A 25,564-nucleotide genomic window follows, 5' to 3' on the forward strand; every position below is an offset into this window, starting at 1 on the left:
CCCAACCCAAGGCAGATCCCAAGCCCGGCAGCCACACCTCACCTCAACTACCAGGTTCGCAATGACCACCTCCGGGAACGCCCGCGGCTTTGCGACCCTCCAGTGCTGGGTAGGGCCCTCGCTCACCTCTCCGGGGACTCTCAGTCTGGCTTCAGGGCCACCCAGCTCAGCCCGGGAGCCGAGCCGCGAGCCACGATTGGCTGGAGTGCTGCCCGCCGCGGGGCGCGGATTAGTTGGGCGGGGCCACCAGGCCGTCGCCAGGAGACGTCCCACCGGTCCTCCCCTCCCTTGCTCCGCGGAACATTTAAAGGATTGCAACTCGCTGCGGGGGGGGGGGGGGCACGTCTCTAGAGTGGAGGGGATATCAACGCTGTTTCTTTCAACTCAGTTACTATCCTTGCTCCGAGATCGTCATTATTGCTCTCTACGATCTCTTTATACCAGCTTGGACCGCGTCGCGGAGCAAGAGTGCCTCGCACTCCCCACTCCAACCCGTTTTCCGGACGGGCGGGTCTGAGCCTCTCGCTGAGGCCGCGCCCCCTGGGTTCCGAGGGCGGACCCTGCGGGGCGGAGGAGGATGACGCATTGAAGACCAGCCAATAGTTTGGCGTGGCCTATGTTGCCTGGGCGATCGCAACCCCGCCCCTTCACCGCCCCTGTCCTTCTGCTCCGCCCCCCTTTACCCCGCGGCCTTCTTCTTATAAGGACTTTTCCGCAGCGTGTCCTCTGGTGGTGTCTCATACATCCTCCTGACGCCCCATCCTTCCTCTCTCAGGGTGGCAACCCCCGCTGCTGGAAACTGGTTCACGGCTCCCCACTGTCCTGGGGACAAAGTCCAAACTCATATTTTTGCCTCAAAGCCCTTCAGGTCTGGCCTGATACACACTCCTCCTTGATCCCAGCAATCCTGCCACACGGATTGACTTTCAGGTTTTCTAAAATGGCTTCAAGTGCCCTCCACCACCATGAACACAGAGATTCTGTTTTCCTTCCTGCCTTATCCCCAGTGTTTACAACAATCTCAGGTACATAACAAGTTCTCAAAAATGAGAAAAATAAAAGGCCTCTGGATCTTTAAATTTGCTTCCCCATCCTGAAAATACACCCTCAATTCCCAGAACCCAGAATTCTCATCAGAACTCATCTCAAAGGATTCCTCCTCTCAGAAGCCCTCCCTGAGCCTCCAGGATGAGTTAGGACCCATTCTGGACTCCCATGGTGTCCTGTGCTTCCTCTATCTTGGCCTTGACTCCTCTGCCCCTGCCTCCCCCATCTTGGCCCTGGGCTGTCTCTGTCTGGACTGTGGGCCTCCTGAGGACATGTACCAAGGTTATCTCAGTCACCCACTGCTTGGTCCACAGCATCACCTCGCACAGGGCTGGACACAAAGCAGGCACTCAGTGAAAGTTTGTTAAATGCCCAATGTGACAGAAAGAAATAAAGAGGGAAGAAATAAAACAGTGCTAGTGCCCTGAAAGCCTGAACCAGCATTGCCTCACCTCCACAACAAGTTGTCACCAAGGGGCAGAGGAGACAGTTTTCTCCAGGCCACCCCTGGGAAGGAAGGTTTAAGGCTCCTCAGACCAGTTCTCATCGGTTGGAATGTGTTAACCAAGTCATCCAGCTGTTTGCAGAAGCAGTACATGATTGGAATGGATTTGGGGGGGGGGGGCGGGGGGGTACGAAGGGGAGAGAGCACTGGCTTGCTCAGGCCTGGGAAGGGTGTTTCCAGGGAACAAAGGTAAATTCCAAAGAGGGACATGATGAGGAAGGGGCGATTCTTCCCCTTCCCCCTCTCAGACTTGCTCCTCCAGGGTTTCCTTCTCAGGGTGGCCCCCGTAAAACCCCATCTCCAGGATATAGCCCTAGGCTTCCTTCTGGATGCCTCCCTCCCTGCCCCTCCCCAACAAACTGTCCACTCAGGCTCCCTCCCGCCCACTCTCCCTTCTCTGCCTCTGGGCACCCCCTGGGTCCCCAGCCTCCACTCTTTCATCCTCTGACCCACCTCCACACAGTAGCCAAGGGAAGCTTTACAAAACACAAACCTGACGGTCCCCTCCCCACCTCTCCCCTGCTCCACTCCTTGCATAACACCTTAGACTAAAGCTTAAACTTTCTACAGTGACCCTGGACAGTTTAGTGTCCTTCGAACAGCCTCTTGGGGCTGATTGCTTCTCTCCTCCGAGCAAAGTGTCATTAACTGTAGGGGACAGATTTTAGTTCTTCAAAGGGGCTGTGTGCTCTCCAGCCTCCTGGCCTTTGCTCATGTGGTATCTTCTGCCCAGAATGCTATCATTCCTTAGAACCTTCTCCTGGCTCATTCTCACCAAACGAGGTTTCAGGTGGGACATCCCCTCTTCCACAGAACCCTGTTCACTCCTCAAGCTGGGTCCCTCAGCCCTCTGTACTTCCTCTATCAGAGTCCTGGCCACTCTGTGTTGTCACTGACAGGGGCAGGGCTGTCTTCCCCACTGGACTGTGAGATCTGTGAAGGCAGGGTCACCGCTGGTTCCTCACAGCCACCACTGGGTCCCCAGCACAGGACCAAGCGAGGAAATGAATGAATGAATACCCAGAAAATCTCACACAGAGCCAGACAGAGACACTGAGACACCCAGATAGAGCCAGAGAGAGGAGGAGTCACAGAGGTGGGTACTCGAAGATAACTTGAAGCTCTTGGCTCAAGATTTATTGCTCCCTTCCTTTGCTCTCTATTTCCTGGGATGCTGTCCTCCTGGACGGGGCCAGGGTCCTACTCGTACTGATGGGAGGGGTAGGTGTTGTGCCCATTGTACTCATCAGTGGTGAGGCAGCGCAGCATGAAGTGGCCCAGGTCGTGTTTGGAGATGACCCTCGAGGGCCCTCGTCCATCCAGGGTCACTGAGTAGGCCCCAGTCAGCGGTTGGTCTCCTGCAAGGTAAAGACAAAGGGACTGGGTAAATCAGATGTCCTTTCCCCTCCTGCGACCAACATGTGATCACTTCAATGATCATCCCAGGGTGTCTACAGTGTGCCCAGCCCAGATGCTATAAGATGGTATAACAGCCAACAATGCATGAAACCCTTCCCACGTGCAGGGCACTAACCTGTACCCTTTACTTCATTCACTCGCTAAGTGAGTTTTTTTTTTTTTGGCGCAGCATGCAGAGCTTCCCTGACCAGGGATCAAATCCTTGCCCCCTGCAGTGGAAGCGCGGAGTCTTAACCACTGTACCACCAGGGAAGTCCCATTCGCCAAATTCTTATTGATGACTTATTATACGTCAGGTGCTGGGCACACTGAAAGGGACAAAATAGATATGAATCCCTGCCCTCAGCGTTCAGACAGTCACTAGGAAAAGGCAACTAGTAAGATAAGAAAGTAAAATAGACAATATGTTAGATGGTGAGACATAAAGCAGAGAATGGGCTAGGAACTATTATTAATTCTATTTTACAAGTGGGCAAATTGAGTCTTGGAGAGAGGAAGTTATGTCCCATGGTTGCAGAGGGTGACTTCACAGTGGCAAAGGCTACATTTGCTCTGTGCCCGCCCGCCCTCCCCCACCATGACCTGGCTGTTACCAGGGCATCTAGCGCCTGTATTCTGACAGTGACCAACTTAACTTAGGGATCAAATGCAGCATACCAGCACAGAGACAACCTGGGATCATGTGCAATAAGAAATACACACCCTCACCCATGTGGCAATCCTGCCAAAAATTTTTAATCTGAGTCTGTAAGAAAATAACTACAGAAGTCCAGAACGTGGGATATTTTAAAAGACACCTGGGATAACAAAGTCCTACTGTATAGCACAGGGAACTACAGTCAATGTCCTGGGACAAACCATAATGGAAAAGAATATTAGAAAGACTGTATATATATGTTAAAAAAAAAACAAAACACCAGGCCTGTTATGTTTCATGTTATAAAAACATTAAAAAAAAAAAAGGATATGGAGGATTGTTCCAGGTTAAATATGACATAGTGACTAAACACAACACACGATCCTGGATTGGATCCTGATTTTGAGGGGAGGGGGAGGTTGGAAGATATTTTTTGGCAGTTGGGGAAATCTGAATATGGGCTGGATACTAAATGATGTGGTAGAGTTAATGTCAGTTCCCTTGGTGCGATAACAGTACTGTGGTTCGTATCCAAATATTTCTTCTTGGAAGATGCCTATCAAGAGGTTCTAGGAGTAGAGTATGCCGATGTCTGCAACCTACTTTCAATGGTTGAGCCAAAAAAAAAGAAAGAAAGAAAGAAAAAGAAAAATATAAAAATACACACTTATTTAAAAAAGATATATACATTACATATGTATTCACATATATACACATACACATTAGATGCATGCATAGATAGATAGATAGATAGATAGAGAAAGCAAAAAGGCCAAAATGTTAACAAGTGAACCTAGATGAAAGGTTTATGGGTATTCACAAACCTTTAATTTCTTTAACTTTTCTGGAGGTTTCAAAGTTTTCATACACGTACAAAAAAAGGACTGGGACTTCCCTTGTGGTCCAGTGGTAAAGAATCCGCCTTCCAATGCAGGGGATTCGAGTTCCATCCCTGGTCGGGGAACTAAGATCCCACATGCCGCAGTGCAACTAAGCCCGCACGCCACAACTACTGAGTTCTCGCGCCTCAACGAGAGACCCCGCGTGCTGCAAACTACAGAGCCCATGTGCCCTGGAGCCTGCGCGCCACAACTAGAGAAGAGAAAAACCCCGCAGGCCACAACTAGAGAGCAGCCCGAGCAGACCGCGTGCCAGAACGAAAAAGACCCCGCGTGCCTCAACAAAGATCCTGTGTGCCGCAACTAAGACCCGACGAAGCCAAAAAAAAAAAAAAAAGGAAAAGGAAAATAAATGAATAAAATAAATATTCAAAAAAAGAAGAACTAAAAAAAACCCTTTGTGTTAAATAATTTTTAGGCATGATCTCTCTGGATATTCACTTCAAACCTGGGAGATCAAGAAGTAATATCCTGAACCCCGTTTACAGATGAGGAAACTGAGGCTCAGAGGCCATGGGCCTTAAGTCCACAAAGTGCTGGGGCTGGGACTTTGCCCGGCTTCTCCACCATGCCGCTTCACTACTGATTCAGAGCTTAGGATTCTCGTCTCAACAAGAATCCTGAATTGAACCTCAACATTGAGCTTACTTGAACCTCTGTAAGGTGTGCAGGGCTCGTCTTTCTCCAAGCAGAAGGCAGAGGGCACAGCAGAAGTGCTCATCCAGCAGGCAGGCAAATGTGAAGGAGATACAAGTGCCTGGCTCGGGCATCCGCACTGCGGTTCCCTCATCCCAGAATGTCCTCCCTTCCCCCAGACACTCACCTGATTCCCCCTGAGGGGAATTGTGGCCAGGCACACACTTCCTATGCAAGAGACATCATTTAGAATGATGAATTTAGAAATTCAGATTTCCCCAACTGCCAAAAAAATCTTCCAACCTCCCCCTCCCCTTAAAATCAGGATCCAGTTCAGTCGCCATGTCACCTTTAACCTGGAACAATCTTTTTTTTTTTTTAATGTTTTTCATAGCATGAAACATAACAGGCCTGGTGTCTTTTTTTTTTAACACACACATATATGTGTATATATATATATGTACACACATTCTTTTCTAATGTTCTTTTCCATTATGGTTTAGCCCAGGACATTGAATGTAGTCCCCTGAGTGGGGGAATCAGGTGAGTATCTGGGGGAAGGGCCATCTCCTTAGCGAGCCTCTGCTTACAGCTGAGGCTTACTCTCTTCACCGAGTTCTTTTTGGCTGCGTTGGGTCTTTGTTGCTGCGCACGGGCTTTCTCTAGTTGTGGCGAGTGGGCTTCTCATTGCGGTGTCTTCTCTTGTTGCAGAACACGGGCTCTAGGTGTGCGGGCTTCAGTAGTTGTGGCGCGCAGGCTCAGTAGTTGTGGTGCAGGGGCTTAGTTGTTCCGCGGCTGGTCCGCGGCATGTGGGATCTTCCCAGACCAGGGATCGAACCCGTGTCCCCTGCATTGGCAGGCGGATTCTTAACCACTGCGCTACCAGGGAAGTTCCTTCACTGAACTTTATGGTTTCTTCATTCAGTGTAGCATGACCCAACAGTAATATAGATCATCTATTTCGTTTGTCTCCCCCGCTAGAAATGTAAGCTTCATGAGAGCAGAGACTACATCATTGGTACTTGTAATCATGGCCAGGCACACACTTCCTATGCAAGAGACATTTGTAAATGCATCTCTCCCTCAGTCTGACTCTCTCTCAATGTGTATTCCAGACCTGGGAGGGGAAAAGAGGGTGTGGTTCCCTCCACAGCACCACCTGGAGGTGAGGCATCTTCCCCGGCATTAGCTCATGGGACAAATATTTACTGAGCACCTACTACATGCCAAGCCCTGTTCTAGGCACTAGGAACACAGCTGTAATCAAAACAAGACAAAATCTGTGCTTCAAACAAAACTTCAGACTTCAAAATTCTAGTGTGGGAGACACGCACTAAGTAAGATAAAGAAAGAAACGAGGGACTTCCCTGGTGGTCCAGTGGTTAGGACTCCATGTTTCCACAGCAGGGGGCATGGGTTCAATCCCTGATCAGGGAACTAAGATCCTGCATGCTGCATGGTGTGGCCAAATAAATGAATAAATAAATGGGTTTAAAAAAAGAAAGAGACGATGTGAAGCATAAGTCCCTGTCCCTTGAATGTGGGGCAGCCCCAGTATAACTTGCTTCTTTTTTAAAAAAATATTTATTTATTTATGTATTTATTTTATTTGGCTGCGCCAGGTCTTAGTTGCAGGATGTGGGATCTTTTTAGTTGCGGCATGCATGTGGGATCTAGTTCCCTGACCAGGGATCGAACCCGGGCCCCCTGCATTGGGAGCATGGAGTCTTAACCACTGGACCACCAGGGAAGTCCCATAACTTGCTTCTAATAAAGAGAATACAGTGGAAGCAGCCCTGAGAGATCTGACGCTAGGAAAGGCAGCATGCAGGTGTTCCAGGGACAGACAGTCTGCACCTACCACGAGCCTTGTCGTGGCTTCCTTCCACGCAATTCTATTGCCAGCTACTGAGCAAAGGCATGCGAGACCCCTGCAAGGAGTGCCCCCAGAGCCTAGTCAGCTCCCAGTACTGAGAGAGTCATCATAAATGAGGGTTTTTGTTTTACGTTTTAAAATTTTGGATAGTTTGTACAACAGAGATAATTGAAAAGTATGTTAGAAAGGAGATACAAATCAAGCAGGAAAGAGCATAGAAAGTGTGGGAGGAAGGTTTGCAATTTTCAACTGGCCAGGGAAGGCCCAGTGAATGTCGACAGAGGACAGGAGGGGGCAGGCTGGTGGTAACCCTGCAGCTGGGTCCCCACCCACTCACCTATGTGTGGTGGCATCACAGCCACGTACTTCAGGCCCGACTGCTGCAGTATCTTGTGCATCCGGATATGGTCATCAGTCACATCCTGCAGTCTTGGGGGCACCTTGGACGGGTCCCACAGGAGGAAGGCTGGGGGCACACAGGGCAGGATCAGCCAAGGCTTGAGGACAGCCTGGCCAGGCTCATAGCCCACAGGCTCATAGGTCCTGCCAGGACCCACCCCTACGGGGGCTCACTACTGCCCTCTAGTTTCTCCAGGCTTCTCACCCTGCCTGCTCCCGTTACCTCCTGCCTAGACCATGGCAGCAGCCTCCTCCCTGGTCTCCCTGCCCCTGCCCTCCACATTCTGTTCCCCCAGCACAGCCAGAGGGGTCAGACTCATCTGTGACCCTATCTCACTCAGGGTAAAAGCAAAGGCCCCATCGGGTCCACGAGGCCCCACGTGACCTCACCACCCAACACTCTCCCCTTCACTCGCTCTGCTGCAGCCACACTCCCTCCCACCTCACAGCCTTTGTAAATGCTGATCCCTCTGCCTGGAGTCCCCTTATCCTCCCACTGCGCCCTGATGTCACTTCCCTTCCCTGGGAGACAATGTGTGATGGGACAAAGGTGAGGAGTGTGGACCACGGAGACAGTCCGATTCCGCACCCCAGCTCTGCCAGCCACAGGCTGTGTGATCTCGGGTAAGGTGATGGGCCTCTCTGTGCCTCCACCCCCTTAGCTAGGAAGCAATAAGAACAGCTACTATTCACTGAGCACCTACTATGTTCCACTGTGAATATAAGTACTACTCAAAGGAGTTTGGAGAGGATTAAGTGGCATTCATCTGTAAGGCACTCACATGGTGCCGAGCACACAATAAGAGATCAATAAATGCTGTTAGCATTAACTGCTCCTGTCACACACCCTGCAGCCTTCCTTTCAGATTATTCCGGGCAACCATTTGTTTAATACCATCTCCTCATAAATTGGGAGCTCTGTGAGGGTAAAGACCTGGCCTATGTATACACAGCTCTGTCATTTCCTCTATGACGCTCTCTCCCTGACCCTTTTTCAGGATGCGTCAGGCACCCCTCTGGGCCCCCAGAGTCCTCTAGGCTTCCCCTATCCCGGCCCTGATCCCTCTGCCTATGCTCCCCACCGAATCCTGGCCTTGACCTCTCTGCCTGTGCTTCCCCCAACCCTGGCCCTGACTGGTCACTGTTTGATGATGGCTCTGTTGCCACTTCCCTCCTCCTTATGAGAACCATGAGCGCAGGGCCCAGGGCTGTATTGTGTCTCTGGCCCCATCCAGCAAGGTTCAGGCACTCAGGTGGTGCTCAATAAATACACAGTAACTTGGAGTGGCTCTAAGACCACCTTGTAGGAGCCCCTGGGCTGCCCATCCAGTACTTATCCCCCACTCTTCAGCCCCACCCCTATGACCCCGCCACCCACCCGAGGTGCAGGCCACGACCTTGTCCACGCCGTGGGCCTTCATGGCCGCCACAATGTTCTGGGCACCCTCGGACATCACTGTGGTAGGACCTTAGAGGAGACAGAGAGTGGCTGTCACTGGTGGGCGGCGGCGGTGGCGGCGGTGGCAGGGGCGGGGCTGGGGGCGGGGGTGGCGCTGGGGGCCGAGGTGCAGGGGTGGGCCGTGGGCAGAGGGGGCGCCCAGTACTGAGGTCATTGCGGGTGCCCAGCAGCACGATGACGGCGTCCTGCCCCGCCACAGTCTTGTCCACATCGGCCGCCTGCCGAACGTCACCCACTATCACGTGGGCCGGCTGGGGCCCCTCTGAGGGCAGCCTGGAGGTGTCCCGTACCAGCACTGTCACCTCATAGCCTGCAAAGAGGGGCAGAGAGTCAGGTCAGTCGGCTTGTGGGCTGGCACTCCCAGCCTCCAGGGGCTGGGTCCTGGAGGGTGCCACGAACCCCCAAATCCATCCCGCAGGCCCCCTGTTCTGAGACAATGGTCTTCAAACATTTTCGCTGGCATACCCACAGTTGATATCCAGCTGGTTGTTAAAATAAGGTGATACCTTGATGTCGGTTCATAAATAACCTGCTCTGATGCCTCCAAGGGTCTCTTCTTCCCTTCAGTCCCTACTCCTGCAACTTCTCCACTCTCCGGCAACTAAAGGGTTAATGCCTGGCATCACACTGGTCTATGCCCCCCATCCATGGTCCTGGAGCAAGCTGAGGTACAGAGAAGGACATGAGCCGCCCAAAGGTTGTCCATCATTGGGTTTGGTTCCCCAGGTCTTACTTCTGAAGGGCTGGGTCCTGACTTAGTGGTTACTAAACAGTTACTAAACAGTTAGAATTTTGGATAACTCTGTAACTCTGTGTCCCCTTTCTGACACATACCCTCCCTTTTAAAGATTACAAACAACATAGTTCTTCCTTTGTTTTAAATAATGGCAAAATATATCAATGTTTATGTGTATTGCAAAAAAAAAATAAAATTAGTAGTTGTAGTCTCTGTTATGGACTGAATGCTTGTGTCATATGCTGAATTCATATGCTGAAGCCCTAACCCCCAATGTGATGGTATTTGGAGATGGACTCTTTGGGAGGTAATTAGATTAGATGAGGTCATGAGGGTAGGGTCCCCATAATGGAATTAGTGTCCTTATAAGAAGAGGAAGACCAAGGCTCGCTCTCTCTCTACCATGTTAGAACACAGCAAGAAGGCGGCCATCTGCAAGCCAGGAAGAGGGCCCTCATCAGAAACCAAACCTGTTAGTACCTTGATCTTGAACTCTCCGCTCTCTAGAACTGTGAGAAATGTCTGTTGTTTAAGCAACCCGGTCTATGGCATTTTGTTATAGTGGCCTGAGCTGATGAAGACAGCCTCTAAATAGCATTCTCATGAAAAATGAGCCAGACCTCGTTGAAGAAATGGCCGCTTGCTGGGCCATGCCAGGGAGAGGACAAGATGAGCCTGGAACATCTTATCTTGTACCTCCAGCTGGTAAGGTGGTGTTCAAAAAATGATGGGGTGATGTCAAGAGGACACAGAAGCCACTTGAAGGGGTTCCCACAAGGCAAATAGGGGGCAATATGATTTGTCCAGAAGAATACTGATGGCAAAGAAATGAAGTACATCAAATATACAAAAATCTGTGAGCTCATAATGATACTAAGAAACTTCATTGGTCATCATTGGAACCTATCAAAGGATTAATCCATTATTCTGAAAGTGATAAAGGAAAAGGGAAAACAACAAAATTGTTCCATTTTTCTCTCTCTCTTTCCCTTTTTTTTCAGCTGTGCCACACAGCTTGTGGGATCTTAGCTCCCCGACCAGGGACTGAACCCGGGCCCTTGGCAATGAAAGCACGGAGTCCTAACCACTGGACCGCCAGGGAACGCCCCTGTTACATTTCTCTTGATAGCTGTCATCATATATGTAAAAAACAAATGATTAGAAATTTGTACACTCTGGTGCAGTGATAATAATAATAATGATACATAATACTTAGAGAGCACTCACTATATGCCAGGTGCCAAATTCCTTACATTTATTAGCTTATTTAATCCTCAAAGCAATCCTGGGTTTGAATTCTGTCTGGCCCTACCACTACCTAGTTGTGACACTGGGCAACTCACTTAACCTGTCTGGGCCTTAGGACCTTCATTTTTAAAATGATACTAATAATAGTCTCTACCTTATAGGGTTATTGTGGGTTTAAACAACATTTCTTTTTTTTTTTTGGCCGCGCCATGCAGCTTGCAGGAACTTAGTTCCCTGACCAGGGATTGAACCCAGGGCCACAGCAGTGAAAACGCCAAGTCCTAACCACTAGACCACCAACGAACTGCCTAAATAATATTTCTAGAAGTTTAATGTAGTTGGTTGATTTTTGACAAGGGTGCCAAGATGATTCAATGGGGCAAGTACAGTCTTTTCAACAGATGATGCGGGGACAGCTTGATATCCGTACGTAAAAGAATGAAGTGGGATCCCTATTACCACACCATATACAAAAATTAACTCAAAATGATCAAAGACCTAAATGTAAGTGCTAAAACTATAAAAATCTTAGAAGAGGGCTTCCCTGGTGGTACAGGGGTTAAGAATCTGCCTGCCAATGCAGGGGACACGGGTTCGAGCCCTGGTCCGGGAAGATCCCACATGCCGAGGAGCAACTAAGCCCGTGTGCCACAACTACTGAAGCCCGCGCGCCTAGAGCCCGTGCTCCGCAACAAGAGAAACCACCGCAATGAGAAGCCTGCGCACCTCAACGAAGAGTAGCCCCTGCTCGCTGCAACTAGAGAAAGCCCGCACACGGCAACGAAGACCCAACACAGCCCAAAATAAATAGAATAAAATAAATTAATAAAATATATCTTAGAAGAAAACATAGGCATAAATCTTTGCGTCTTTGGATTAGGCAATGGTTTCCTAGCTATGACACCAAAAGCACACGCAACAGAAGAAAAAATAGATACACTGGACATCATCAAAATTAAAAAATTTTGGGGCTTCCCTGGTGGCGCAGTGGTTGGGGGTCCGCCTGCCGATTCAGGGGGCGCGGGTTCGTGCCCCGGTCTGGGAGGATCCCACGTGCCGCGGAGCGGCTGGGCCCGTGAGCCATGGCCGCCGGGCCTGCGCGACCGGAGCCTATGCTCCATGACAGGAGAGGTCGCAGGGGTGAGAGGCCCGTGTACCGCAAAAAAAAAAAAAAAATTTTGTGCTTCCAAGGACACTATCAAGAAAGTGAAAAGAAAAGACAACCCACAAAATGGGAGAAAAATTTTGCAAATCATATATCTGATAAGAGACTTGTATTTAGAATATATAAAGAACACCTACAACTTGATAATAAAAGATGAATATTAAAAGCTGGGCAAGGACTTCCCTGGTGGCCCAGTGGGTAAGACTCCACACTCCCAATGCAGGGGGCCCGGGTTCAATCCCTGATCTGAGAACTAGATCCCGCAAGCCGCAACTAAGAGTTCGCATGTTGCAACTAAGAAGTCCGCATGCTCCAACTAAAAGATCCCATGTGCCGCAACTAAAAAAATAAATAAATAAACAAAGATCCTGCATGCTGCAACTAAGACCCAGCACAGCCTAAATAAATAAATAAATAAATAAATAAATAAATAAAAAAGCTGGGCAAAAGATCTGAATAGACATTTCTCCAAAGAGGTTATACAAATGGCCAATAAACACATGAAAAGATACTCAATATCATTAGCCATCAGGGAAATGCAAATCAAAACCACAGCAAGATCCCATTTCATACCCACTAGGATGGTCATAATCAAAAAGACATAATAAATGTTGATGTGCATGTGGTGAAACAGGAACCCTCACACACTGCTGATGGGAACGTTGAATGATACACCTGCTTTGGAAGATAATCTGGCAGTTCCTCAGAAGGTTAAACATATTGTTACCATGTGACCCAGCAATTCCACTCCTAAGTATATGCCAAAGAGAAATGAAAACATCTGTTCATACAAAACTCATACATGAATGTTCATAGAGGCACTACTCATCATAGCCAAAAAGTGGAAAGAACCCAAATCTCCATCAACTGAATGGATAAATAAAATGTGGTATATCTAAACAATGTAATGGTATTCAACAATGAAAAGAAATGATACACATGCTACGATATGGATGAACTTTGAAAACACAATTTTTTTGCTAAGTGAAGGAAGCCAGTCATAAAGAGCCACATAGTGTATGATTCCATTTATACGAAAGGTTCAGAACAGGAAAATCCATATAAACAAAAAGCACGTGAGTGGTTGCCTAGGGCTGGGGAAGGGGTTGAGCAGGAAAACGGGGAGTGACTTCTAAGGGTTCCTTTTGGTGGTGATGCAAATGTTTTCAACTGATTGTGGTGAGGTTTGCAGAGTCTGTGAATATGCTAAAACCCACTGAACTGTATACTTTAAATGGGTGAATTGTATGGTATGTGAATGATATCTTTAAAAAGCTGCTATTTAAAAAATGCAAAACGAAAACAAACGAAAAGATTAGAAGAGTGTCTGGCACAGGAAAGAGCATTATATGGGTGTTGGTTGTTATACCTTTTCACCATCTCACAACTTTTTTTCCTGTCCTGGTCTAGCATTCCCTGGGCTCCTGGCCTCTCTCAACCCCTCCAACCCATATTTCACATGGTAGCCAGGTAGAGCTTTCCACTGTTATATCAAAGTGCCCTTGGCTCAGATCCGTCCCCTGACCCCCCCAGTGCCCTGAGATAGTCATGTTCCTTATGACAGACTTCAAGGCCCCCCAGGATATGGCCTCTCCTCTCTCACCTATGCTGGAGCCATGGCCCTTTTCACACACTGAACTTCTTTCAGTTCCTCAAATGCATCACGCTGTTTCCTGCCTCCTGGCCTTTGCACGTGCCCCTCTGCCTGGAGCACCCTTACCCTCTTTCCCCAGAACCCCCAGCCAATTGTGCTTCCTCTGTCATGGCCCTACTTATGCTGACCTGGAGTCAAGCAAGGGCCCCGTGGGTCCAGGGACTGTGACATATTCGCCACCATCTCCCTGACTTTTATATCAACACAAAAGCGCACGGACCTGGGTTCGAACTCTGGCTCTACCTCTTTTTTTTTTTTTTTTTTTTTTTTTTGGCCCAGCCGGGCATGTGGGATCTTAGTTCCCTGACCAGGGATCGAACCTGTGCCCCCTGCAGTGGAAGTGTGGAGTCTTAACCACTGGACCGCAAGGGAAGCCCCAGCTCCACTTACTGGCTGAGGAACCTCAGGAAACACCTTCCCTGACTGGCCCTCAGTCTCCTCTCTAAAGTGAAAATCACAATCCCTAGCATCCCCATCCTGTGTGACCACCTTTCATAAGGGAATGACACCTGTGCTGCCCTCACACACATCAGGGAGCAATGAGAGCTTTCATGATGCCACCGCAGGCACTGGTTAATTACCACTGTATTCGTTAAAACGGACCCTAGTAAATCGTGGGTATTTTGGAGGAGAAACTTTCTCATGGACAGTGAGAGCTCTGACGCAGGCCCAGCACAAGAGTGCCTGTTAATGGTACATTATTGATGATTAGTGACATTTATTGAGGGCCTCCTAGGGAATTCCCTGGCAGTCCAGTGGTTAGGATTCCACAGTCTCACTGCTGACGGCCCAGGTTCAATCTTCAATCCCTGGTCGGGGAACTAAGATCTCACAGGCTGTGTGGCACAGCCAAAAAAAAAGAGAGAGAGAGAGAGAGAGAGAGAGAGAGAGAGAGAGAGAGCCTCCTATGTGCCAAGTGCTGTGCTAAGTCCTTTCTGCAGATGAATGACGTTTTTTTCCAAAAATTTTTAACACAACCCACATTTAAATTTTAATAGCAACATGTGGCTAGTGGCTACCATACCAAACTATAGTGTTAGAATTCACAAATTTTGCCCTTTACAAAGAACGAGAGCATTTGTAGGTTATTTCTAAACATTTCTTTTTTTCTTTCTTTCTTTTTTTTGTTTAAAAAATCCCTTACTTTATTTATCTTTTTCTGTTAATTTTTAATTTGGAAATAAATTCAGACCTATAGGAAGGCTGCAAGGCCTAGATTCGCATATTTGCTTTATCTTTCTCTCTGTGTATATATAAAATATATACATAACATGTATAATTATATGTGTATAAAGTTTTTTCCTAACGATGTGAGAGTCACTTGTAGAGATCATGCCCCTTTTAAGCTTTTTTGATCTCAACCCTCCATACAAAATAGATTTCACTTCCAAACCCAGTATACACAAACCCATACATATATAATTGAAACGAAAGTTTCATAAAACCAATATTTAACATGTGATACATTCTGACACTGTTGTGACCAATTAAATATATTTCAGAACTCATTATGACCCACAGTTTGAAAAGCCCCAGACTGCAACAACTCCACAAAGTAGGTTGTATTATATGCCCATTTTGAGGATGGGGAAACTAAGGCAATTTTAGGTAATTGGGCCAGGATCACACAGCTATAATCTGAGTTCTCTCAGCCAAGGAGTGCCTCTTGAGCACCAACTATATGCTGGACACGGTTCTAAGCATTTTCCATAGATTGTAATATCTCATTTAATCATCACAAGAACCCCAGGTCATGTTCTCCTAGTTTCATCCTCACTTTACAGATATCTAGGTACACAGATGACAAGGCACTTGACCACACAGTTGTTAAGTGGCAGAGCTGGGGTTTGGAATGCAGACACACAGGCACCAGAGTCTATGCCTGTCAGGACTCAGCCTTACAGAATCACTGAGGTAAATAAAAGCCGAGCTCATTCAAGCCCTTCCTTTTTCTGATGGGGACAGTGAGGCTCAGGTTCACTGTGGCTCTGAAGAGAGCTGTCAGAGCCACAGTGAAAAGCCGGGGACTCCCGTAGGCCTCAATGCTCCACACCCCCAGGTGCAGTCCCAGCTGTGCCCAGCAGGGTGGATGAGCAGAATTTCATAGAATCCAGGACTGAGAGAAAGGTAGTAACATGAGAATCCAGCCCCTCAGGGTGACTCAGCAACTCTCCACTTCTCCCTCTTACTTCCCCGCCAGGAAATGTTTACCAGCAAATTCGCTTCTCCTGTCCCTACAAGCCAAGATCCTCACTAGGTCTTCCCAGGGAGGGGGAGAGCAGTGGGCCGAATGGGGAACTTTCAGGCAGAGTCCCTTGAAGGGAGAGCTGGGCTAGGAGACAGCTGAGAGTGGGAGCCTGGCGGCCTCCACCCTTTTGGGGCAACCAGATAGTCAATATCTTCAGAGTCACCAAGGCCAGCAAGGGTGGGGTGCTATATCTGGAAGTGTCAGGCTCCAAGGGGGGTTGGTGAAGTCTGGATGGTGGGGGCAGGGTACTGCTGCATGATACTGATGCCCTTTCCTGCCCCCTTTCCTGGGGCAACTGCAAATTTGCAGTGCTCATTGACTTTCCCGGGACCCGTGTGCCCAAGTCTTCACCCTTGTCTCTGTGATCTTCTTTCCATTAGGTGCCCACAGCAACCCACCCCTCAGCTTTTTCAACTTTAAGCCCTGGTGCCCAAACCAAGAGCCGGTGGACTTTTGGCAGTTAAGAGCAAGCACTGGTGGGACTTCTCTGGTGGCGCAGTGGTTTAAGAATCTGCCTGCCAATGCAGGAGACACGGGTTCGAGCCCTGGTCCGGGAGGATCCCACATGCGGCGGAGCAACTAAGCCCTTGCGCCACAACTACTGAGCCTGCACTCTAGAACCCACGAGCCACAACTACTGAGCCCACGTGCTGCAACTGCTGAAGCCCGCACGCCTAGAGCCCGTGCTCCACGACAAGAGAAGCCACCGCAATGAGAAGCCCACGCACTATGACGAAGAGTAGCCCTGCTCTCTGAAACTAGAGAAAGCCCACGCGCAGCAACGAAGACCCAATGCAGCCAAAAATAAATAAATAAATAAATAAAATGGGGGGGGGGAAGACCCATTGGTGGTCTCAATAAAAAACAAACAAAGAGCAAGCACTGGGTACAAATTCCAGCACTGCCACTTTCCAGCTATGTGACATTGGGCAGATCACTCAGTGGGCCTCAGTTTTCTCACCTGTCAAATGGCGTGATACTAGTTCCTACCCGACATGAATGCTGTGCGAATTTAACACGTGCTAAGAGAGGACAGTGCTGGGAGGCCAGCCCAATGCCTGGCTTAGTTAAGCCCTTGCTGGGTGTGCAACCACCAGCACCACAATAACAACTACATTTCATCAGAGCATTGGATTTAATTTAAACCTGTCACTACAGTCCCCCAGCTTCCTAGGGCCAATACCTGTTCCTTGGGCTCACGTAAAATTGGACCTCACAGCGTCCCCCGTTTCTGCCCCCGTGGCCACCTGTTTTGCCCCCCTAGGTCCTCACACACCAAGGCACTGAGGGCCCCAACCAGCCTCGGCCCGACCCCATGATGCCACTTCCTAAAGTTCTGTCTGTGCACCCCGTGACACCCCCTGCCCGCCCCAGCTCATGCCTGCTTGCACCGCCTGCGCCAGGGTGGTGAGCCCGGTCCTGCCGGTGGCGCCGAAGATGGCAATCTTCTTGACGGCCATGCTGCGGGGTCGTGGGGGTGCGAGGCCGCGGAGTCGCAGGACACGCGGGAACCGACTGGCGGCTAGGCCGCCCTCTCCGTCCTTCCCTAGTGGGAGAGACGGGGCGGGGCCGCTCAGAGGGCCACGCCTCAGCCAGCCTCCTGCCCCCGACTCCAGCCGAGGGGCGGGGCCATAAGGCCTCTCCTCTGGTTAAGAACGGGGTGGGCGGGGCGGGAGTCGGCTCGCCTCCGCCTGCGGCCCAGCACCGCCTTCCAGCCCGCCCCTTAGACTGGGAGGCGTGGCCGTATCTGGCGGTCTACGAAGGTGAACCCAGTGCCCCGCCTCCGAGCTCTAAACTCCCAGAGAGGGGCGGGGCGAGCGCGGGCCACACCCACATCTCCTCGCTCAGACCCCCTCTCTCAGGGCCACTAGGCTGATCTGGGACTCACACTACGCCCCAAAGCTCCTCTAGGCTACAAGGGGAAAAAGTGAGGGAGGCCAGTGTGGGTGCGTGGGTGTGACACTGTGTAACTGCGTGTCTATGTGCCCGTGTGGCCCTGTGTGACTGTGAATAACGCCAAAGGAGAGCATGATTGTGGGTGATACCATGTGCCATCCTCTGCGTAAAACACCGTATTACAGTATGAGACTGTGTGTGACACCACGTGTGGAAGACATTGATGCTGTTCTTCTGAGACCTTGTGGTGACACTGGGTGACGGTGTGTCAGTCTGTGATGCTGTATGCATCCATGCCGCTGGGGGATATGGTGTGAGTGTGGGACATGTGTGAGTTGTGTTATGTGGGAGTGTGTGACTTAGTGTGTGACACTGCGTGTGTCATGTAAGTTGTGTGACAACGTGCCATCATTTGAGTGTGGCTGTGGGTGTTGACTGTTGTGGTGGTGCTATTTGTGACCTGTGACTGTGTGATGTGTAAGTGGGTGACAGTGCAGGGTGTATGACCCCCATGCGAGTGTGTAAGGGATGTAACAAGTTTGAGTGTGTAAAAGTGTGTGACGCTGTGTGATAGGGAAGCAGTGTGTGATGTGTGAGTATATGACACTCTTTGTGACCCCATGGAGGTGTGCAACAGTGTGTGGCATATGTGTGCTTGTGTATGAGAACGCGTGAATGGTGGTGACAGTATTTGAGTGTTTTACAGTGTGTGACGCTGTCGCGCCCTGTTCCAGGGCGGGACTTCGTGTGAGCTTATGACTGCGTGAGACGGTTTGAATATTTGACACTGTGTGACCCCATGTGAGGGGGTGGCAGTGTGAGTGTGTGGATGTGGATAATGTCTGTGACGCTGTAGGTGACCCCGTGTGTGTGTGGCAGTGTGGGACTGTGTGACCCCGTGAGAGTGTGGACTGTGTGTGACGCTATCTCGGGCCCCTGCAGCTGTGTATCACACGCCGTGGCCGGGTGTGTGACCGCGCGTGGGCCGGCGCTGCAGGCGGCCGGGGTTGGCGGGGGACCGCGGGCGGGAGGGGGTCCCGGGGGCGCGCCGAGCGCGGCGGCCGCGCGAGCGGGAGGAGGTGCGCCGGCGGCCGCGGCGCATGCGGATCTGACCGAGCGGCTGGGCCGGTGGGGCCGAGCAGAGACGGCCAGGCCGGGCAGTGGACGCCGACAGGGAGGGCGGTCGGGCACGGTCAGCAGCGGGGACAGCGGCACCGGCGGCCGCGGGCCCAGGTGAGCGGCTTGGGGATGGATAGCCCCTCCCTCCAGCATCTTCCCACCTGCCCTAGCATCCCTCCCCCGCGCGCCTTGGGCATGGCCTGAGCCCCGAGGTTCTCCCCGGCTGGGGGAGGCGGAGGGTCGAGGGCAGAATCAGCTCCCATCCCTCAGCCCAGTCCAGCCTCCGTGCCATGCGAGGGTCTTTCATCCAAGCCTTGTCCTTCCCAGGCCCCTCTCCTTGGGAACGGTGACTAGACTGCAGGGAGAGAGAGGCGCGGCCTTGGAAGGGTTAAAGCATCCTATCTCAGGTCCCATCCCCAGCCTCGCCCAGCCAACCTTTCCTGGAGTCTGCAGGACACCCCCTTCCACCTCCGCCACCGCCTTCTCCCTTCCTTCTCCCGTTGAATCACGTAATGGCCAGGGCTGTTCCACCGCCAGACTGCCTGAGAGATCACGAAGTGCTAAGTGCCTCTCCATCTCCAAGTATCCTCCACTGAGGAAACAGTTGTGCTCACCGTTTCACAGGGAGGGAAACTGAGGCACAGAGAAGCCAAGTTAAAGGGTTTAAAGATACAGCAAGAATAAAGCAGGACTTGGAGCTCATTTCTATCAGACTCCAGCACAGGCACTTTTATTTGCTAAGATACGTGACTGGAGGATGAATAATAATAGCAAGGCCCACGTATTGAGGGCTTGCTGTGTACTAGATACCATGTTCCCTGCATTATTAATCCTGTCATCTTCAAACACCCCTAGGAAATGGGTACCATTATCATTACCACTTTACAGATGAACAGACTGAGCCCTAGAGAGGGTAAGTGACTCAGCCAAGGTCACACAGGTGCCCACTTACAGCTTTCCATGGAAGAAGGGAAAAATAATAATGGATTTTTGAGTGTCTGTTGAAAGGGACAGTCTCCACTACACTGACCAAGACCTAGACCCTGCCTTCCTAAAATCTGGTGAGTTGGCAACTGTTGGAATATTTTGAGAATGGGGACACTGATCTCCTCTCAACTCCCTCCTTTCTTAGTCTTAGAATCAGGCCTGGGGTTCCAGAGGGTGGAGGAGATGTATCTAATGTCTCCCACACCCTTAAATTTCATATTTACAATCTGGCAGTGTTCTAGAACATAGCTCTGGAGTCAGACAGTATGTCAGTTAGCTGTTGCCACAATAATGTTGCATAAGAAACCACCCCCAAACTCAGTGTCTTAAAACGCTAAGCATTTATTTAGCCTCGAGTCAGTCTGAGGTCAGCGACTTAGGCTGGGCTTATATGAGCTTATTCACCAGTTGGGATGGGTAGGGGGATGTTGACTGTTGGTTGCTCTAGCTGACCTTGGCTGTGATGAGGGCCTTGGACCTGGACTAGCCTAGCAGTCTCATGGCCACAGTCAAACACAAGCAAAAACATGCAATGTCTCCTGAGTCCTGGGCTCAGAACTCACCAGCACTTCTACCTAATACTGTTGGTCAAAGCAAGTCATGTGGCCAAACCCAGAGTCAAGGGGTAGGGCATGTCCCCCCAACCCCCTCTTCCATTCCTCCCAAACCCAGAGTGGGAGAACACTGAAGAGTTATATGGCAAAGGGTGTGGCTATAAGGATGAAGAACTGAGGGCATTAATGCAGTTATTTGATCATAGTGGCTACATTTGAATCTTGGTTACTCACTAGCTGTGTGACCTTGGGCAAGTGAATTACCCCCTCTGTGCCTCAGCTTCCTCCTCTGTAAAATAGGCTTAATAGTACCTTTCTTTACAGAATTGAATTTGTGGGAATTAAATAAGATAATGCATATAAAGTACTGAGCACAGTGCAACTGCTCAATAAATGTGAATTATTGTTATTACTGCCTTATAGAGTTCTATTGATAACAATGTTATCTTTCTAACAATAATAACAGTGACAATTTTTTTTTTTTTTTGCCGCACGGCATGCGGGATCTCTGTGTCATGCGGGATCTCAGGTCCTCAACCAGGGATCAAACCTGTGACCCTTGCAGTGGAAGCGCTGAGTCTTAACCACTGGACGGCCAGGGAAGTCCCAACAGTGACAATTTGCCGAGCCCCCACCCTGCACTAAACTTGGTGCTTGACCACAGCCCTATGATGTGGTCAGGGTGAACACTATTGCCATTATTATCATGTCCCTTCTAAAGACAGAGAAACTGAAGGTGAGAGGGAACAGGACTCACAGCCAGTTGCTGTTAGAAGTGGGACCTCTGAACTCAGGCCCTGTTTCTAGTCCTAACCTTCCTCTCCTCATCCCCAGGCCTCACCTTCCCTGATGGCGCAGGTACCAGGGGAAGTGGATAACATGGAGGGGCCGCCAGCCCCTAACAATAACAACCCTGCAGCCCGCTGGGAGAGTCCAGATCGGGGCTGGGAACGGGAGCAACCAGCCGCCTCCACCGCGGCCGCCTCACTCTTTGAGTGCTCCAGGATCAAGGCCTTGGCAGGTACCTGGAGGAGGGCTGGGGTGCGAGGGTGGGAGGGAAGGAAGGGAGGAAGCTGCTGGGATGGTGTCTTTGTACCTTGATGGCCTGGAGGATGGGAAGAGAGTTACAGACATTTGGACCTTGAATCTTTTTTTTTTCTCTGTGGTACACGGGCCTCTCACTGTTGTGGCCTCTCTTGTTGCGGAGCACAGGCTCCGGACGCGCAGGCTCAGCGGCCATGGCTCACGGGCCTAGCCGCTCCGCGGCATGTGGGATCTTCCCGGACCAGGGCACGAACTCGCGTCCCCTGCATCGGCAGGCGGACTCTCAACCACTGCACCACCAGGGAAGCCCGGACCTTGAATCTTTAGACCAGCACTGTCCAATAGAACTTTCCATGATGATGGGAAAATGTTCTGTATCTGTGATGTCCAATATACTAACCACTGATACCTGTGGCTGTGAGCACTTGAAATGTGGCCAGTGCTATTTGAGGGAATGAATTTTTAATTTGATTTAGTTTTAATTAATTTAAATTTCAATAGCCACATGTGGTTTGTGGCTGCTGTATGGAGCAGTGCAGCCATAGAAACGTAGAAATGTATTAATACAATCCCAGAAACGGGCGACTTTCTAAGCATACTTCCTTAGAATCCCGAAGTGCTGAAACCTCGCATCTTAGGACCTTGGAATGTCATACCCAGAGATTCTTTGAACCCAAGACCTTTAGAAGTGGAGACTCGTGTAAACAGAACTTTATAATCACAGATCTTAAGACATTTTAATCGTTGGCTCCTAGGGTCTTAGAACATCAGAAACTTAAACTCTAATGCACAGAGATCCTTAGGGCTTTATAATCCTAAACCTATAGGATTTCAGATTAGAAACGTGGATCCTGAGCACTTTAAGAAAGAATAACCACACATTCATGTTTTTTGCACTGAAACCCTCAGTCCTGGGACAACTGGAATGGTTGGTCACCATACTTGGATGTTTTAGGACAATATAAGCAAAGACTGGAGAACTGTATAGTTATAGAGTCTTACGATCTTAGACCTTTGGAACTGTAGGCCCTTGAACTTTAGGACTTTGTATTCACGGGGCTTTAGAATCTCAGAAGTGTTTAATCATCAATAGTAAAGTTTTATGAACAAAGACCCTTCAGAGACATGTAACTCCATAATCATAAGCCTTTAAAACATTAGACCCTTAGCACGATGACCCTTGGAATGTTAATATCTCAGAAACATGGAGTGTTATACACATAAAATATATATTGTCAAGAGTCATGAAATCTTAAAATCCAAAAGTCAGAATGAGTTCCCTTAGAATCTTAGTAACTCAGAATTTTAGTAACTCAGCATTTGACAATCATGGGATCTTCAATATTAAGATCCTTGGAAACGTATAAGATGTCAAGCAGGTTGTTAAACTCAAGGACCTCTGGGAAAGCAGGTGACATACACGAGTGAGTGGCCTGGGGACTGTGGTCGCCCTAGTCACCTGCTCTAACCATGGGGAAAGGCAGGCCCAGAGCTGCTAGCTCTGATGTTTATCTGCAATTTCCCAATCAAAAAAAACAAAAAACAAAAAACAATTGTAAGTGCATAAAGTCTGAACCAGATTCAACCCATGGATTGCTAGCTTCCTCTGGTTTAGACACCTAGAAGAATATAAACATATACTCGTGGAAACTTAAAATTTTTTTTCTATACATTTATTTATTTATTTATTTTTGGCTGCACTGGGTCTTTGTTGCTGCGCACGGGCTTTCTCTAGTTGCGGCGAGCAGGGGCTACTCTTTGTTGCGGTGCGCGAGCTTCTCATTGTGGCGTCTTCTCTTGTTGCAGAGCACATGCTCTAGGCACGTGGGCTTCAGTAGTTGCAGCACGAGGGCTCAGTAGTTGTGGTGTGTGGGCTCTAGAGAGCAGGCTCAGTAGTTGTGGTGCAGGGACTTAGTTGCTCTGCGGCATATGGGATCTTCCCGGACCAGGGCTCAAACCCGTGTTCCCTGCATTGGCAGGCAGATTCTTAACCAGTGCGCCACCAGGGAAGCCCAAAATTGTATTTTAAATTTTTTTAAATTTTTTATTCTTTTCTTGGCCGTGATGCACGGCATGTGGGATCTTAGTTCCCCAACCAACAATCAAACCTGAGCCCACCCCGTGTTGGAAGTGTGGAGTCTTAACCAGTGGACCACCAGGGAAGTCCCAAAATTGTATTTTTAGACTCATAGATTAAAAAACTTGGGAACGTATCTACTTAGAATTCTAGAATTTATTATTTCATCCACAAAATATTTAATCAGTGACTGCTCTGCGCCTGTCCTGTCCTGGACAATATGAGAGACATAGTGGTGACTGAGGCAGCCCTGGTCCCGCTCCTCCAGGGCTCCCAGTCCAGTGGGAAAGTTAGATCCAGCCCCAAATGATGACTCACAGGGACCAGGGCCGAGATGGGGGAGGCACAGGCAGAGGCCAGATGTGGAAGTTCAGGGCTGTAGGAGACCAGATGAGGGGCCTGATCCAGTCTAGAGAATCAGAGTGCTTTCTGGAGGAAGAGATGGCTGAGCTGAGCCCTAATGGACAAACAAGAGTGAACCCTGGGGAGGAGAGTGGAAGAATATTCCAGAGAGAGGGAACAGAATAGGCAAGACCTCTAGAAGTTGAGAGTGGCTGGAGCGAAGTGGTGAGTAAATGATGGCAGGCAAGGAGCCAGTGGCCGCCAGATCTTGAGGGGCCTTGAAGGCCATTCCAAAGAGGGTGAGGGCACCTGGAGCTATGGTGAGATTTTAAGCAGAAGTGGGATGTGGTGACGTGAGGATCAAGGACTCCTCAACTGTTAGAACCACTGATTCAGAGAGCACCAGCCCTGGACACCTCAGACAGCACAGAGTCCAGAGAAATGTAGGGACCCAGCTAAGAAAAAAAAAAAAATTCTCATACACTCCCTGTGTCTACTTAATTATTAGAACTATGGTTTTCTGTTCCGTTATGGTTTGTTACGGGATATTGAATATATTGTAGTTCCCTGTGCTATGCAGTAGGACTTTGTTGTTTACCCGTTCTAAATAAAATAGTTTGCATCTGCTAATCCCAAACTCCCAGTCCTTCCCTCCCCCATCCCCCTCCCCCTTGGCAACCACAAGTCTGTTCTCTATATCTGTGAGTCTGTTTCTGTTTCATAGATAAATTCATTTGTGTCGTATTTTAGATGCCACATATAAGTGTTATCATTGAAATATGGTTTTCTTAAATGCACAAAAACACACAGCTCTGTTTATATCTCTTATGCCTATGCTTCTCTACAACTAAAACACATTATACTGGATTCCAGACCCAAACCACAAAACCAGTAACTTCAGCTTAACAGTGACTTCGAGATGCTGCTATCCTGCTGGTCAAGATACTAACATGACGTAGACAGCTAGGGTGCATTTTCTTTTGCATCCCTTTGCCCACTTCTCTCATGGTTTTCCTCTATTCACACTAAGGCCAAACCCTTGAGCAGAGTCCTCCGTAATATGTTTTTGCATGGTGTTTTTTTTTTTTTTTTTGGCCACACTGTGCGGCATGCGGGATCTTAGTTCCCCAACTAGGGATCGAACCCATGCCCCCTGCAGTGGAATCATGGAGTCTTAACCACTGGACCGCCAGGAAGTCCCTGCATGAAGATATTTTTAAAAGTTGTCTGGTCCCATCCACTACAGAGAGTTCCCATAATCATGCTCCACAGTTTTTTTGTTTTTTTTTCTTTTAAATATTTATTTATGTATTTGGCTGCACTGCGTCTTAGTTGTAACATGCAGGGTCTTTTTAGTTGCGTCATGCGGGATCTAGTTCCTGACCAGGAATTGAACCCAGCCCCCTGCACTGGGAGCACGGAGTCTTAATCGCTGGACCACCAGGGAAGTCCCATGCTCCACAGTTTGTGTGGGGGCCCCTTTCCTCTTTTTTTTTTTTTAATTGGACTATAGTTGCTTCACAATGTTGGAAGCCCGTTTCCTCTTGATCTACTCCTTTATTCTCTTTTAGTCCCAAATCTCACACCAATGCCTTCTCTCCTATAGGCAATCATTCT

General features: G+C 49.3%; 2 protein-coding genes across 3 annotated transcripts in view; one reads left to right on the plus strand and one right to left on the minus strand.

Annotated features, from left to right (window-relative positions):
• Positions 1-2,663: 2,663 nt before the first annotated feature.
• BLVRB (biliverdin reductase B) lies at positions 2,664-17,464 on the minus strand. Of its 2 annotated transcripts, XM_079723601.1 has the most exons (5): positions 17,310-17,464; positions 9,023-9,187; positions 8,797-8,886; positions 7,357-7,485; positions 2,664-2,910 (listed from the first exon to the last, which is right to left on the minus strand). In XM_079723601.1, exons 1-5 carry the CDS (start codon positions 17,386-17,388, stop codon positions 2,753-2,755), a joined length of 621 nt encoding a protein of 206 aa, XP_079579727.1. In that variant the 5' UTR covers positions 17,389-17,464; the 3' UTR covers positions 2,664-2,752. The 2 variants fall into 2 exon arrangements, with proteins under 2 accessions (XP_079579727.1, XP_079579728.1); XM_079723602.1 differs by lacking the exon at positions 9,023-9,187.
• A 3,854-nt stretch (positions 17,465-21,318) lies between these two features.
• Positions 21,319-25,564, plus strand: part of SPTBN4 (spectrin beta, non-erythrocytic 4) — a gene marked incomplete at its 3' end in the record, with an annotated part of 69,222 nt that continues 64,976 nt past the window's right edge. The window contains exon 1 of the mRNA XM_079723839.1: positions 21,319-21,505. Coding sequence (XP_079579965.1) covers positions 21,334-21,505 — 172 coding nt within the window. The 5' untranslated portion in view covers positions 21,319-21,333. The remainder of the gene's footprint in view (positions 21,506-25,564) is intronic.

This window comes from Hyperoodon ampullatus, assembly GCF_949752795.1.
Source record: "Hyperoodon ampullatus genome assembly, chromosome: 18".
Classification (NCBI taxonomy): Eukaryota; Metazoa; Chordata; class Mammalia; order Artiodactyla; family Ziphiidae; genus Hyperoodon; species Hyperoodon ampullatus.

What these genes read in the sequence shown, in the direction of transcription:
- BLVRB (XM_079723601.1), bottom strand. Translation starts at nt 17,388, where the DNA reads ATGGCCGTCAAGAAGATTGCCATCTTCGGCGCCACCGGCAGGACCGGG. An exon ending in GGCGCAGGCGGTGCAAGCAG is followed by an intron (nt 9,188 to 17,309) that starts GCATGAGCTGGG and finishes CCCTCTTTGCAG; the next exon opens with GCTATGAGGTGACAGTGCTG. An exon ending in TGTGATGCCACCACACATAG is followed by an intron (nt 2,911 to 7,356) that starts GTGAGTGGGTGG and finishes TTTACCTTGCAG; the next exon opens with GAGACCAACCGCTGACTGGG.